The sequence below is a fragment of the Austrofundulus limnaeus genome, unplaced genomic scaffold (assembly GCF_001266775.1).
Source record: "Austrofundulus limnaeus strain Quisiro unplaced genomic scaffold, Austrofundulus_limnaeus-1.0 Scaffold76, whole genome shotgun sequence".
Lineage (NCBI taxonomy): Eukaryota > Metazoa > Chordata > Actinopteri > Cyprinodontiformes > Rivulidae > Austrofundulus > Austrofundulus limnaeus.
In genome coordinates, this window is record NW_013952478.1 from 1023400 (window position 1) to 1038851 (window position 15452).

Here is a 15452-nt window from a genome sequence, read left to right on the forward strand (position 1 = left end):
TAATAATGCATTAGTCTTATGTAGAGCTTTTCCAGACCCTCAAAGATGCTTTACAATTTTCGTGTATCATTCATTCACACTCACATTCACACACTGATGATGGTAAGCTACATTGTAGCCACAGCTGCCCTGGGTCAGGCTGACGGAGGTGGGGCAGTTCAGACAGCTGTTGTTATCTTAAGGGGATGGAAATGTTTGAAGCCATGTTTTTGTACTTGCTTGAGAGAAAGATGTACTTTAATCCAGGGTATAGGATTATGGAATGGTCTGGAGGATGATCTTAAAAATGCCAGATCTATGTACCGGTCTATATGAAATATATATAAAAGCTAGTTTTCTGAAGGTATATGAAAGAGCAAAATATGAAGCTATATGAATTGTTGTTTGAGTTGATGTTTTTATTTTTATTTTTATCTTTATTTAGTTTTGTTTCTCTTCTTTGAATATATATTGGGGATAAAAGGGGCAGACATTATAAGATTTATTCTTCTGCTACCGTTCATTTTATTTTTGATTTTTGATTTGTGTATTTTCTTAGTTTCTATTGTATATAATTATTTTATTTTTAATAAAATGAATACATTTTTTGAATTGAATTGAATTGAATTGAATTGAATTGAATTGAATTGAATTGAATACAGTATTCCACCTCGAGGTGACCACTACACTGGTAACGAGCTTCGTTTAAAAAGTGACATTCAAAACTTCATTTTTATTGCACTGGACTGGTGTAAGTGTAGTGTCAGCTGATGGCTCCTGTGGCCTGGAGACCTTCTTTCTGTGGGGCTGTTAGGGTTTTGGAGCCACGAGTCCCGGGAAGAGGTAGAAGTGTTTTGTTAAGGTGCATCTGTCTATGGTCGGCATCTGCATGCTTCTCCCGGTGTTCAGCTCTTCAAAGCGTTGCATGACCTGCGTGGTTCAAACATCTTTTTTACAACGATACGTGGCRTTTACCTTTAGGCTTTGTGGGTTTCTCATACATTAAGACTGTTTGTGCAAAACTTACTTTCCGGAAAAGCTCCTGAACATGTTCCCGATGTGCGTCTGCTCTGAAGATTTCAACAATGTACAGAATGAGGAGAGATCCCAGTTTTGGACATCTGTACGACACAGTATCTGCAGGAAAATGTGCAAAGACAAAATAAAACATTTATCACTGAGGAGAGAACAGACTAAAGAAGAAGTATTTGGACTCACCAGGGGTGCAGGAGAGGAGAGAAATGAAGTCTTTTTCTTTGTGAACAAAGTGAATCTTGTCTTCTTCAAAGTCTTCCTCTCTGGGTTGTGGAGCATCATCAGCTTGGTTTGGACCATCGCTGACAAGAAGAAATCCTTTCTGGGCTGAAACAAACAGCATGAGGAACAATCAGATGGTTTGAGAGAACATCTGAATCAATCTTCAATGAGTTTTGGAGTATTTGTGTCCACCACCTCCTCTGCAGGCCTGGATGACGATGATCTTGGGTTTGTTCACCAGCTGCGGACATTTTATCGGACCCAGGAGTTTAAAAATGTTGTTAATGGGGAACTCATCTGGTTTCTTGTCATYGTCTTTCCAGTCGACGCCCAGAATTGCTCCGAGCTTTCCATGAGACATGATGACCACGAACACACTGTCCGCCTCTATTAGTTTCGGGTGTGTAGAAAACTCACTTAAAGCTTCCTCGATGGCCTAAATAAAAGCAGAAGATCCACTCATCAGCTGCTTTACCTCCATATCAACCAGAAAATCTTCCTTTTTCTTAAAATAGTACCTTTCCAGTTAGGTTTCTGTGCTTCACCACCTCATATCCTAAACTTCGGAGCAGGTTCTCCATGTTCTCCTCGTCCTTCTCAGCTCCGTTTCTTTGTGTCGCCTGAGAAAACTTGATATTTGTGATCATCAGGGCAACACGGCTCTGATAGAAAGCTTTGGTCACAGGGTAAACCTGAGAAACAAATTAGGAGCAAACAAAAAAGGCACTCATTGTTTTAATAGGTAAATTAGAAAACAACACAGACTTGAGTTGCACTGAAATGTGTTTCTTTTTATCAATAAACAGAGTGTATCGGTGTTTTCTCTGGGTAAAGGTGAGTTTTCTGTAAGTCAAATGAATTACTGACATTTGAGTTGTTTTGTTTTGTTCTCCAGAACTCTTCAATGGGGAGTTCAGGTGCAGTCGACCCACTCTGAGCCGCTGGGGGCGACGCAGCTGGAAACAAAAAAMCCACATTACATTACAGGAGGTACGTTCATTGTACTTGTTTATAACAGTGTTTTATAAACATTCAAGCATCTTTTCTTGTACCTGGTTGAGCCGAAGACAAACCCAGCTCTTCATGAAGCATTGGGTCTTTTTGTTCCAGGAGATCAATCATCCTCCTGCTGGTTTTAGGTCCTTTTTTCTTCACACTGTCGATGAGAGCCCGGGCCTTGTCGGCTCTGGTGTCATACGTTTCAAGTACAGCCTCCATCTCTCCTGAATTTAACATCCKGTCTTCCAAAAGGCCGTCCAGGAGCTGGTTAATTACTTCTAAGGAGACTTTGTCCACAAACGCAGATCTCACTTTGAAAAGCTCCTTGTCTGGATTTGTAAAGGAACGGACACAAACTGTTTCAGCTTGTAATTATTTAAATAAAACCACAAAATAAATTTAACTGTATTCAAAAACCCTTTGTCCCCTTTCAAGTTACCAAATTCTAAATTTGTGATACGTGTTGAGAAGAATCGTGTACGCCCCTCCTCTTTGTGCAGACTACTGAAGTGGGAATGTCAGAAACGGTAGCTGAGGCCAATTTCAATGCGTTTAGATCGACTATGGTGTAAAGTCAAATTTATTTTTGATGTATATAGCATTTTTACAACAACTGAAGGTAGCATAGTAACTTGATTGTGGTATAGAATTGAACAATGTGCCAGGAAAATACATAATTCACTCCCCCACCACCCTCTTTTATTTCTTATTTTTTATTTTTCCMTAACTTGAGAGATCTGAAGTCTCGTTCTTTTGACAAAAGGCCAAGTTATATTTGAAATTAGTTCCTGCAGTAAAACTGACAGKAAACTGATAGTGGGTGAAACATTTATTTCTAATCATCCTCATATATCTCTGTTACACAGGAACACGCAGTTTCCTGTTCTTACAGCTGCAGATATATCAGAAACTGGAGCATTAGAGTTGCTATGAAAGTGAAACTAAAAACTATGGCATGCGTTCAAAAGGAAAAAAAATGTTGTTTGGGTTTTTTTCTGGGTCCTGGCTGTACAYTTATAAACCGGACCCAACCTCTCCTCTGTCGGGGGAAAACAGGACATATATTTGCGAKAAAAACGTACTTTTTAATCGCAAATAAAACACTGAACATCAATCATATCTGTAAACAGCAGTCACGTCTCTTACCTGCCATCGTTCAGTTCTTCTGGYTCCGACTGGGATCTGATAAAGAATWAATCAACAAAAGCGCAACTTTGTGACTGCGTCTACAAAGATCCTTTCTGTTGGGAAGAGAGATCACTAAAACAGAAACTTCCGGATTAAGTTCATTAACGCCAGAGGTGCAGCGCTGAGGAAGAGGAGCTCCTTTTACAGCAGGGGAGGAGTCCAGCTGCCAATTTTGCGACTTTATCACTAGATCTAGCGACTTTTTTAAACCCCTCTAGCGACTTTTAGGACTTTTCTTGCTCCGGAGTTGGCAGCACTGTGCTAAACTCAAACTTTAGTCGATTCCAGGGTTTGAAGCCATGGCAGGTAAGACAGAGACTTAGATTAGAAGCAGTCAAAAACTTAAATATCTGTTCTTTGCGGTGTTTATGAGACAAATTATCGTATGGCTGTGAAGAAAAGGGTGGGTCGGATTTACTTCTTCCCTGTTCCCACTGTTGTTACTGCAGGAGGTAAAGTCCTTCAGCTCAAGTGTCAGCAGCACASATCGTGAGTTTAGAAAACATATTTCCAACATGTCGCTCCAGTCGTGCAGCTTCTTCCCTTTTTTCAAGTTAGTTTCACTTMTGTCCTGCACGGGACGTTGTTTCAGCTGATTTAAATGCAAAGAAAAACCTGTTTGAAGGTTTGTGCGCACGTGAGTGCACTATTTGATCCCTACCTGACATTATTTGTTGATGTTTCTCTGGCTGGGGRRAAAAATAAAWWAAAWWAAAWYMRKTTCTGAGCWGCTGCTCAGACCACGTGGTACAAAAATAGTTTCTGAATGAGTGACTCCTCGAACAAAGCCAAGTTTATTTTCCCTGTAGCTACTACGAAATACAGTAAATAGAAGCCTTGGACTGAGTAAACTCATAAGTTTAACCCTCCTGGAAAGTTTAAAACTTAAATTTGATTTGAAACCATTTTCAAGCTTTTAAACTGAAAAGTTCTTGTGTGTGTGTGTGTGTGTGTGTAGGATGAAACCCAGTTCTTTCATCTGATTTTTATGTTCCTTCTCCCAGATGCCACGACGGTTGGCAGGATTAGGGGTCATTTTGTGGAGAGGTCATCCAGAGAGCTGATAAATCAACTCCTGGATGACCTTTACGCGGACGGCGTCCTGAACGAAGGGGAGAAAGACTCCATCCTTGAGGTGAACAAGAGCCGAGCAGACAAGGCMCGAGGGCTCGTCGACTCGGTGAAGAAGAAAGGAAACGCAGCCAGCGCCAAGCTGATCCAACACCTCCAGAGGAGAGATCCCATGCTCTCCTCCGAGCTGGGTTTATAGTCAGGTGAGGTGTTCCTGTACAGACAGGGTCTGGCACTTTTACACACTCTAGTATGGCTGACAGGAGGTGCACACATAGCAAACAGAAAACTAAGTCTACACCCTGAACACATCATCTTCACTGTGAAGCATGGCGGTGGATGCATCATGCTGTGGGGGGGGATGCCTTCCTTCAGCAGGAACAGAGACAAAGATCAGAGCTGAGAGGAGGACRGATGGAGCTGAAGACAGACCAGTCCTGCAGGAAAACGTGTTTGAGTAAAGACTTTGAAGTTGAAGTTTATAATTGTAACGTGACCAAACGTGGAAAAGTTCAACAGACAGACATTTTTAAAGGACTGTGTGGACAAACGTTCAGGCAATGATGTGTTTTGTGGCTTCAGAGTGTTCAGGTTTGCTTTTGACTTGTTCTGACTTGTTAAAAACTATTTTCAAACATTTCAAAGAGTCTACAATGACTCTTCATACCTACAGAATTTCAGCTGATGACTATTAAAACCTGAATGTCTAAACCTGACTGATGGTCCATTTTTCTTTTATTGTTCTAAGATGATCACAATTCTGCTTATTTACTCCACTGACCACAGGTTTTCAGTGGCAATAAAGGTATAATTTAGATTTTTTTGAAGTGGGGTTCTGTGGGAAAGTTATGAACAATAAGTATCTTACCAGTCGTAGACAGCTTTTTAAACAGCCTTTGGAGAAATTGAGTTTAACTCTGACCAGAGTGATGAGCTATCGACTCAGACAAAAGCATTTTTGATGCTTTTAACACCCACTTTTTAAAAGTTTTTTAAAAGTTCACAAAGGAAAGAGTTTGTTCAGTTGAACATTATGGCTCACTGGTGAGACTTTATACATCAACAAAGTGCAAAGGCTCAGTGAAATGAGCTCTAAGAATCACAGAAGGAGCAACAAATACATCAGAAACCACCAGGGTGCAGAAATGAATCATTTGTTGTGTTTTGCTGTTTCCAGCCCCAGTGATCCTGGAGGAATGAGATTTGATTCATCCTGACTGCCGAGGCTGTGTGGAGAGAAGAAAACCAACAGCTGAGATCTTCARCATCACTTATACTGCAATTTTATTCAAAGCCACAGTGTATCATCATGTCTGAAATGTAATAATTGTACGAGACATAAGTCTTTTAACATTTAAATGTTCTCAAAACAAAGAAAATAAATTTACATGGTTTATAGTTTTACAGAAATGACACAAACGGTTGCTTCTTGGCATAAAAAATATTTTTTTTTGTAGTTGTCATAACTAAGTTTTATTATGTTAAAACTAACTGACTGTTACTCAAACCTCAGTCTCATTCATTATGTCATTGATCTAGTATTGTTTTATGTACAAAGAGAAAATATTAATGTAGATGGGAGTGAGGGGAAATAACTAAAAATGGTCAGGTTTTATATTAAAATAACATTATGTCGTAACATAATTCTATTTATTCACATGCTAATGTTCCTGAAAGACAAAAAAAGTTTTTATTTTTGCTTTAAGAAAAAATTATTACTTCACTAAAAGCATTATCAGGCAAATTACAATATGATTGATTCACTTATATTTAAGTGTTTCCAACCACTATAATTTCTTATATTTGACTCTTTTGGCAACAACATTAAGTATTAACATTATAAATATTCTTTACTGTATAAATAGTGAATAAAGGTGGGAATATACCAAAATAGATTTTAAAACTTTCAATTTTTTACAGTTAATAACAAGTAAATATCATTATACTATTTTCTGTTGATATTCTTTAAAAATGTTATATTATTGATATATTTACTAAAATGTAAAACTTATTTTAGTTCAGTTGTAGGAATTAGAAGCTTTTGTAATATCAATAACTCGCCGCTAGGTGGCGGAAGAACCCTTACACAGTTTCCCCCTCAAGAACAAAACAACATTCTTTTAGAAGAAGAAGAAGAAGCTGTCAAATAAAATGGCTGAGGGACGAAGTTAGCTACTGGCTAATATCAATATACACCAAAAAGCAAACCAAAAGGACATCGACTTTACCCGACAATCGTTGAGACGAATGAAACTGTATGTTTCCAAACAATTCATTCAGACATAATATAGCGAAAGAATGACAACAACGTCACGTTAATCTAGCTTTAATAAGCTTAGTTAGCACAGATTAGCTTAGCTCGTATTACCGATTGACTTGATTAAGCTATCCAGCACAAACACCCATCTTTATTATTATGTTAAGTTATCAGAAATGATAGGTAGAGTGTGTCTCTAGGGGAATAAGATAATGTCGTAACTTAATTTGAGAGTTAGACTTAATGTTTGAGAGCTAATGCTAACTTGGCTTAACGCATTCATCTGTAAACTCTACTAAATCTTTTTTTCCTTCTACTAAATCTAACTGCATCTTATTATAAAACGTGTTTTTGAATTTTTTTTTACTGAGCATCTCAATAAAAAAGATGCAAGCTTTTACTTCTTGTTGAAATAAAACCTAATGTTAAGAATACTAAGCAGCCTGTATGTTTACAACTAGGCTTGATGGGAAGAAGGAAAATCCTACTTGTTTCTTCATTTAAACAGCAATAGTCGTACTTCAAAGTGCATTTTCTGCAGATTGACTCTCTGGATGTGCTTGTTCTTTCTTCCTCTCCTTGTCCCCTCCAAGAGTTGTCCTTTACTTTGAAAGAAGATGAGCCAAAGGCGAGGCATCCACCTGGACCAATCAGAACTGCTCTGCAAGAAAGGATGTGGGTTTTATGGCAACACAGCCTGGCAGGGCCTGTGCTCAAAGTGTTGGCGAGAGGAAAATCAGCGAGACAAGCAAAAGCAGATTCAAGAAGACTGGGCACTCGCAGAGAGGTTTGTCTTGCTCCATTATTTTGTGTTGTTGAAAATTCAGAGTGTCAAGTAGTGTCCGACTTACCTATCAGTGCTACTTTGTCCGATTGTCCATCCGACAACCGCTTGAGYTCTTTGATCATTTTCTTGTCAGGTTGCAGAGAGAGGAAGAGGAAGCGTATGCAAGCAGACAACAGARGACCCAATCACAGCCTTCAATCACACCCGTCAACAAGTATGAAGAAAGAAAGACAAAGGAGAGGTCCAGCAAAGTCACCACAGTCACAAAATTTTTCACTCCATCAACAAAAACACCTCCAAAAAAAGGTAAACATCGAGGTGGACAACAGTCTTTGTTTCATTTATTTATTTTCTAAAAACCCTTTTACTGACCCAAAACACCTTTGCTTTCTTTGTAAGCCTGTATGGTGTTTTGATGTTTGTTTGTTTGTTTGTTTGTTTGTTTTTTGTTAGAGTTCTAATATTTCTGACAGGTGTGTTTCTCTGAGTGGGAAATGAACTTGAGACTCCATGTTTGTCAGTCACTGTGTAAAAAAAAGTATATTAAGAATGTCTCCAATAGGAAACATTTCTTTTACACTGAATAATTTGATGTGATGAAGCTCATTTTAGGAGCCGTAAATTAAGAAGTATTCATGTTTCAAGTCACAAATTATATCCTCTAGGTGTGTCAGTCTGCAGTGATAAAAATGGCACCCGAACCCTTTTTTTCTAGCTCTGCCCTTCAGTTTTCTTGCGCAGAGCGAAGTTGCACTGCACGAAACTTGAAGTAATTTGTGTTACACTTTCCCCAGGCTGTTTGAAAACCTAAACACAGGTATAGGATTGCGGCACAAAGCGTTCGCCACCKCATGTTACGTGGAGACATCCGGGAAGGGTGTTCAAAGTTTTTGTAGCTTTGATGAAAGTAAAGTTCAGCCTCCTTTCCCAGATGCTTCTTCGTTTGAGACGCAGTCCACCCCGAGCCCCAGCTCCTCGGYGAGTCGACACTCGACAGCGGACAGCGACCGTGCGGCGGTGGAGTTCATCCATTTTCTCAAGCCTTTGAAGTCTGGCAGAGAAATCTTCAAGCAGTGTCGAGCTTTCACTGAGGCCATGGTGTATAAACGGGTGAGCAAGTCCAGACAGCCTGTTAAAATGACTTCTGCTTTCAATTTACTTTTCATTCGAGATTGTTTTTCTTATTTACAGGTCAAATATGAGTGTTATTGTATGATGGAGAAAGAAAATTAAGTTGGATTTATTACCATCCATTTATCCTTTAAGTTAAACATGCTGTTTTTGTAAATAACATTAACAACTTTGATTTTAGTTGTGTTTTTTTAAACTCAACTCTGTATTTATTTAAGCTAAAATATTTATTTTGAATCTTTGTTCAGGACACCGGGGTCGATGAACTGTCTGACAGCGTGCAGGACTTCTACCAGAACCTCTCAGAGGGCCGCATTGTCCCGCTCAAAGGTGCGTCATCAGTCGTAAATCCAAGAAACGTTTGAAGTTGCTAATGATATTCACAAGAAATTATATATTGCTCACTGTAGTGTGCATTTTCATTGCATCAATTTGTTTATCGGCTTCTTAGGTTCATCAGATCACATGGAGAGAATTATGGATGAAGTAGAGAAGTACATGATGACTCGCCTCTACCAGGAAGTATTCTGTCCCGAGACTACAGATGATGAGAAGAAAGACCTGGCCATTCAGAAGAGAATCAGGTTTGCAAACAAAAGATTGAATTTTTACTGCWGGTGTTCAAAGAGAAGCAGAGAAGTTAGATTTCCCTGATTGTGTTTTGTTACAGAGACTTGCACTGGGTCACCATAGAGATGCTGTGTGTGCCTGTAAATGAAGAGATCCCTGAGGTCTCTGACAGTGTGGTCAAAGCTATCACAGGTGAGTCCCTCTTCAGTTTGTTTTACAGAGAACAGTAATCCCTTTCGGTTAATATCGTCTCTCGTATTTCTGCCTCGTTTCAGTCGTCATCGAAATGGATTCCAAGCAAGTCCCCAAAGACAAGCTAGCCTGCATAACTCGATGCAGCAAACACATCTTCAACGCCATCAAAGTGAGCAAGAAGGCGGCTGCGTCTGCGGACGACTTCCTCCCAACTCTCATTTACATCGTGCTGAAAGCAAACCCCCCACGGCTGCAGTCCAACATCCAGTACATCACACGGTTCTCCAAACCCAGCAGGCTCAGGACCGGAGAGGACGGTTACTACTTCACTAATCTGGTGAGGAAATGACTTTAACAGCACCACGAACTACATCCTTTGATGTCCAGTTGGCACCAGATGTAGCTAATAGGGATGGGTATTGTTAAGGTTTTATTGATACTACTGCTCTAATCGGTACTGCTTATCGATCTGGTATTTTAACGGTTCTCTTATCGATATTTTTCTAATGGAATAAAACCAGTGTTTGCCCCTAGGGAATTGGTTTTGTGTGTATGTGGGTGGGGGTTACACACACAAAGTAAATAAAATAAAAAAAAACAGTGCACGTGACTCTGTGTGGGTCATTGTTGGTGACAGAATATGAACCATATTTTCCAYGTCCTTGGTGACAGATAATCCACAGAAAGATACAGTATGATAGTGACGTCGAGCGGTCAATGCTAAAGTTACTCAATCGATTCTTTAGTTTAAACATGGCACTATGCTCCAAAAATAGAATACTTTACCGGAGCATCCGGTCAGAGGCAGGTTCTGTTAAACAAGCAGGTCAGATAATTATTTAATCAGCTCTGACAGCACAACAACTTCAGAATCAACATACTAAGAACTAGCTTCCATAGGTTACTTCTGTAAACACCGCGCTGGATGAATGAAATGTCACGTCTTTTTCTGCGCGGGCAGCGAGTTGCTAGCAGCCTGTGTTGCTAGCAGCCTGTGTTGCTAGCAGCCTGTGTTGCTAGCAGCATGTGTTGCTAGCAGCCTGTGTTGCTAGCAGCATGTGTTGCTAGCAGCCTGTGTTGCTAGCAGCCTGTGTTGCTAGCTGCATGTGTTGCTAGCAGCATGTGTTGCTAGCAGCATGTGTTGCTAGCAGCCCCTCCCCTTTGAGTTGAGGAGAGCTCAGAGTGAGAGGGGAGAGAGGAAAATAGAGCTTGTTCTAAACAACACAACATGCGCCGTGTCCGCACTATACCGGCACAGTTAATGATATGGTTATTTCTGGAGCTTATCGATCCGGTCAAAATTCATCACGATGAACCGGTACTGAAAAAATACCGGTTTTCGGTAGTATCCCTAGTAGCTAATGTGAAATTTATGGTGGTGTAAAGGTTTATAAGCTTTCTTATGGATCAATCAAAAAATTTTAAGGCTGGAGTTTTTTTAAGACACTTGTCTTAGTCTCAATAAAACAAAGTGGCCGGCGAGTGTTTTCTTTCTGGTCTTTTAAATCTGATCGTCCACTCATTGTGTTTGTTTTTAAATGTTTGTTGATTTTGTTCACCAGTAACATCTGTTTTAATAAAGTGTTAGTGAATGTGAGTCAATCAGTTTGTTTCAACAACAAAACAACATAAAATATAAAAGCAAATCTGAGGCCACAGGTTGTTGATGCTGCAGAGGTGAGATTTATTTTAACCCCCACTCCATGTTTTCTCCTCAGTGCTGCGCAGTGGCYTTCATAGAGAAGCTGGACAGTCAGTCTTTGAACCTGAGCTCTGAGGAGTTTGAGCTCTACATGTCGGGCCRGGCGTCCCCCCACTGGCCACAGTCCACGGGAGCCACGGCCACGGGCAGCGCCGCTCTCACTCAGRCCCACAACAGCCTGGACCTGCTGACCGGGCTGGGCGAGAGGCAGGAGCGCGTCTTGGAAAAGGCTCGCCAGATGGAGAGCGACCTCATCGACTGGACGGATGAAGTGGAGCAGTCGGTGCAGAGCGCGCTGGAGAGCTTCCCGCTGGAAACGCGAAACCCCGCTCCAGCCGAAGTTAACGGGACGGAGCCCGCCGCKTCGTCGGCGATCGACTCAGATAACGTTGAGAGCGAGCTGCTGCCCCCGCCGCTGACACCGCAGGTGTTTGCCGGCTGACACCAAAACTACTCAGCAGAGAAACCACTAACAACTTGACTTTGCCTTCTCCTTCTTTCTTGCTGTTAAAGCTTGCTGTCCGTATGCACATCCAGCAGCTGCTGAATCTGGATCACATTTCCTCTCAGACATTTCTGTTCCTTCCTTCTGTTGACTCCAAGGCTGAGAAACAAACTGAAAATTAACGTAGACGATGAACTGGGGGACAAATTAGGCATTTTAGCAAAAAGACTTCAATCTAAGCTCTTCCAAGACACGTCTGTTTGTCATGAGTACCTCGGTACTTTTTATTGTTGTTACATTTGTGCAGTGTGGTTGCAAGTTTCTCAAACATTTAGACATTTATTTTTGGGGAGGATGGAACCAATCTAATAAGTCAGCAGGAAACCTGAGCAAAATACGTTTTAAAATAATAAAATTAGAAAATCAAAAATTTTATATCGCTGAAATGACCTTCCAGCTTATCGTGCTTGTTGTTTGGGCTGGATTTAGTCAGTATTTCCTAATGCTCTGACAAGAAATAGTGACGAGGTTTGTGTGTGTGTGTGTGTGTGTGTGTGTGTTGTGTTCACATGGATAAATCCATATGTTTGTGTATATTGTTTTCATGCCAGATTCCAGTTATGAGCTGGATGTACAGAAGTGATTTTATTTTTCTATAGAGTGGCAGATATTGATCCTTCTCGATGATGTTAAACCTGTAATATTTACAGTAGCTAAAGAAATTCAAAGATGAGTTTTGATTTTTGAGATTCTCAAGAGGCTGCATGTCTGCTATAAAAAGAGCAGTTTTAGGTGATATAGTTTTATTATATTTTGCTCTATCAGAGCTTTTAATTTAATTAGACAAAAAAAAGTTTCACCGCAGCTTCAAACTCACTCCTAAGCCCGTAGCTGCTCTGTTTGTGGAAATTTTGTTCTCAAGCAGTTTTGTATGATTTTAACGCTCCGAATTCGAGGTAAAGTGATGGGTTCTCGGGTGGCACGGGGGCGCAGTGGGTAGAGCTGTCGCATGAACTGATGCATGTTCTCTTCATGCTTATGTGGGTTTTCTCCGAGTACTCCGGTGTCCTCCCACAAACCAAATTCACGCATGTTAGGTGCATTGGTAACTCTAAATTGCTGTCCAGGGGAGATGAAATTAAAAGCAAACAGCAGGTGCAAACTGTTTCAAATGTGTAATTTGGCCCTTTTAAAGTGAGGGAAAAGTTTTTACATCTTTTCACACTTTTGTCCCAAACTAAGATTTTATTTTTCTGTTAATGTTACTAATCTTGAATCTTTTGTTGACGTTTGTAACCGGACGCTCAGCTTGCAGCAGCTGCTGGGTCTTACTGCAGATTTCAACTACTTGAACTACCTGTTTTTGCACTGTATGCAGACATTATTTATTTAGCATTCAAAAACTTTTTTTTGTTTGTTTGTTTCCTTACAAGTTTGTTTCTCTATCTCATTGACTTTATACTGCCTTTAATTTAAAATTAACTTATTGGGACAGTTTTATTGGCTTCTGAAAGTGTGTGATGATCAATAAAAACAGAATGCTTTAAGACTCGACATTATTTTTACGTTGCTGCACTGATTATGAAGTCCACACTAAATTTCACCTTTATCCAGTGACCTCTTGTTAAATAAGAAGCGTCACATAACGTGGAAGAAATTATGTCTGATATTTTCCCTTGAATTAAAGGTAAAATAGGTTTAAATGACCTTTAAAATGGATTGATATTTGTTTTGGTATTTTAGTCTAATATTCAGCATTTTATTTTAGATTAAATTGCCACATTAACAATTTAACTTTAAAAATGGCCTCTCAGTAAAAAGAAGTTTGAAAAAAAAAGGATTCATTCTCTGTTTTTCCAATTTTATCTTAAACTAGTGTCATGGTTCTGTTTTTTCCTCTGAATGGGCGTTGGCACGATTTCAGCTGAAACTCTTTTTCAGTTCCTCTATTTCGTCTCGAGTTTCTTCATTTACAGGAAATCATTTTGAAATAAGGTAAAACCACAAATATATATTCACATTTAAATAGATGCATACAATAATTCATATACATATAAATATATGTACATACATACATATACATATACTGTATATATACTGTATATATATACACACACATATTCATGCAGCTGTAGTACAATTGTTGAAAAACTATTTACCGGTACAATGCAGGGAAAATAGAAGATCTCACCAATATTACCGGAATATAGAATTTATTTATTTTTTATATTTTATTTCATATGCATTACAGACTAAAAGTTTGGACACACCTCATTCAAATTTTTTTTATTTTATTTTCATGACTGAAAATTGTAGATTGTGTGAATCTTGAAGGCATCAAAACTATGAATTAACACGTGGAATTTTATACTTAACAAAAAAGTTTGAAAGACCTGAAAACAAGTCTTATATTCTAGGTTCTTCAAAGTAGCCACCTTTTGCTTTGATTACTGACTCACACACTCTTGGCATTCTCTTGATGAGCTTCAGGAGGTAGTCACCTGAAATGGTCTTCCAACAGTCTTGAAGGAGTTCCCAGAKATGTTTAGCACTTGTTGGCTCTTTTGCCTTAACTCTGCGGTCCAGCTCAACACAAACCATCTTGATTGGGTTCGGGTCTGATGACTGTGGAGGCAGCTCCCCATCACTCTCCTTCTTGGTCAAAYAGCCCTTACACAGCCTGGAGGTATGTTTGGGATCATTGTCCTGTTGAAAAATAAATGTTGGTCCAACTAAATACAAACCGGATCTTGCTGCTGCAAGATGCTGTGGTAGCCATGCTGGTTCCGTATGCCTTCAATTTTGAATACATCCCCAACAGTGTCACCAGCAAAACACCCCCACACCATCACACCTCCTCCTCCATGCTTCACAGTGGGAACCAGGCATGTAGAGTCCATCCGTTCACCTTTTCTGCATCGCACAAAGACACGGTGGTTGGAACCAAAGATCTCAAATTTGGACTCATCAGACCAAAGCAGAGTTCMACTGGTCTRATGTCCAYTCCTTGTGTTCTTTAAMCYRAACAAGTCTCTTCTGCTTGTTTCCTGTTCTTAGCAGTTTCCTATCAGCTATTTTACCATGAAGGCCTGATTCACACAGTCTCCTCTTAACAGTTCTAGAAATATGTCTGCTGCTAGAACTCTGTGTGGCATTGACCTGTTCTCTAATCTGAGCTGCTGTTAACCTGACATTTCTGAGGCTGGTGACTTGGATGAACTTATCGTCTGCAGCAGAGGTGACTCTTGGTCTTCCTTTCCTGGGGCGGTCCTCATGTGAGACAGTTTCTTTGTAGCGCTTGATGGTTTTTGCGACTTCACTTGGGGACACTTCCAAAGTTTTCCTGATTTTTCTGACTGACTGATCTTCTTTTCTAAAAGTAATGATGGCCACTCGTTTTTTCTAAACTTAGCTGCTTTTTTCTTGCCATAATACAAATTCTAACAGTCTAATGAGTAGGACTATCAGCTGTGTACTGTATCCACCTTCTGCACAACACAACTGATGGTCCCAACCCCATTTATAAGGCAAGAAATCCCACTTATTCAACCTGACAGGTCACACCTGTGAAGTGAAAACCATCTCAGGTGACTACCTCTTGAAGTCATCAAGAGAATGCCAAGAGTGTGTGAAGCAGTAATTAAAGCAAAAGGTGGCTACATTGAAAAACCTAGAATATAAGACATATTTTCAGTTGTTTCACCTTTTGTTAAGTATAATTCCACATGTGTTAATTCATAGTTTTGATGCCTTCAGTGTGAATGTACAATTTTCATAGTCATGAAAATAAAGAAAACCCTTTGAATGAGAAGCTGTGTCCAAACTATTGATCTGTGTGTGTGTGTGTGTGTGTGTGTGTGTGTGTGTGTGT

The 15452-nt window shown here is 39.8% G+C and overlaps 3 protein-coding genes and 1 long non-coding RNA gene across 5 annotated transcripts in view; 3 read left to right on the plus strand and 1 right to left on the minus strand.

Moving 5' to 3' along the window:
* The window catches only part of LOC106519405 (uncharacterized), a 20834-nt gene extending 7704 nt beyond the window's left edge, over window positions 1–13130 (plus strand). For both annotated transcript variants that reach the window (XR_001310439.1, XR_001310438.1), the window contains exon 2: window positions 12110–13130. This is a non-coding gene — a long non-coding RNA (uncharacterized LOC106519405). The remainder of the gene's footprint in view (window positions 1–12109) is intronic.
* LOC106519401 (caspase-1) lies at window positions 621–3723 on the minus strand. Its single transcript, XM_014011065.1, has 8 exons — window positions 3382–3723; window positions 2289–2564; window positions 2104–2192; window positions 1755–1928; window positions 1432–1672; window positions 1198–1341; window positions 1007–1116; window positions 621–909 (listed from the first exon to the last, which is right to left on the minus strand). Exons 1-8 carry the CDS (start codon window positions 3386–3388, stop codon window positions 790–792), a joined length of 1161 nt encoding a protein of 386 aa, XP_013866519.1. The 5' UTR covers window positions 3389–3723; the 3' UTR covers window positions 621–789.
* On the plus strand, window positions 3652–5909 carry LOC106519404 (caspase recruitment domain-containing protein 18). Its single transcript, XM_014011067.1, has 3 exons — window positions 3652–3729; window positions 4428–4697; window positions 5672–5909. Exons 1-2 carry the CDS (start codon window positions 3723–3725, stop codon window positions 4691–4693), a joined length of 273 nt encoding a protein of 90 aa, XP_013866521.1. The 5' UTR covers window positions 3652–3722; the 3' UTR covers window positions 4694–4697; window positions 5672–5909.
* Window positions 7354–13128, plus strand: rabgef1l (RAB guanine nucleotide exchange factor (GEF) 1, like). The gene is made up of 8 exons (XM_014011062.1): window positions 7354–7538; window positions 7672–7844; window positions 8470–8648; window positions 8918–8999; window positions 9121–9253; window positions 9340–9431; window positions 9515–9771; window positions 11153–13128. The coding sequence occupies exons 1-8, from the start codon at window positions 7369–7371 to the stop codon at window positions 11576–11578; spliced, it is 1512 nt and encodes a 503-aa protein (XP_013866516.1). The 5' UTR covers window positions 7354–7368; the 3' UTR covers window positions 11579–13128.
* Window positions 13131–15452: the final 2322 nt, after the last annotated feature.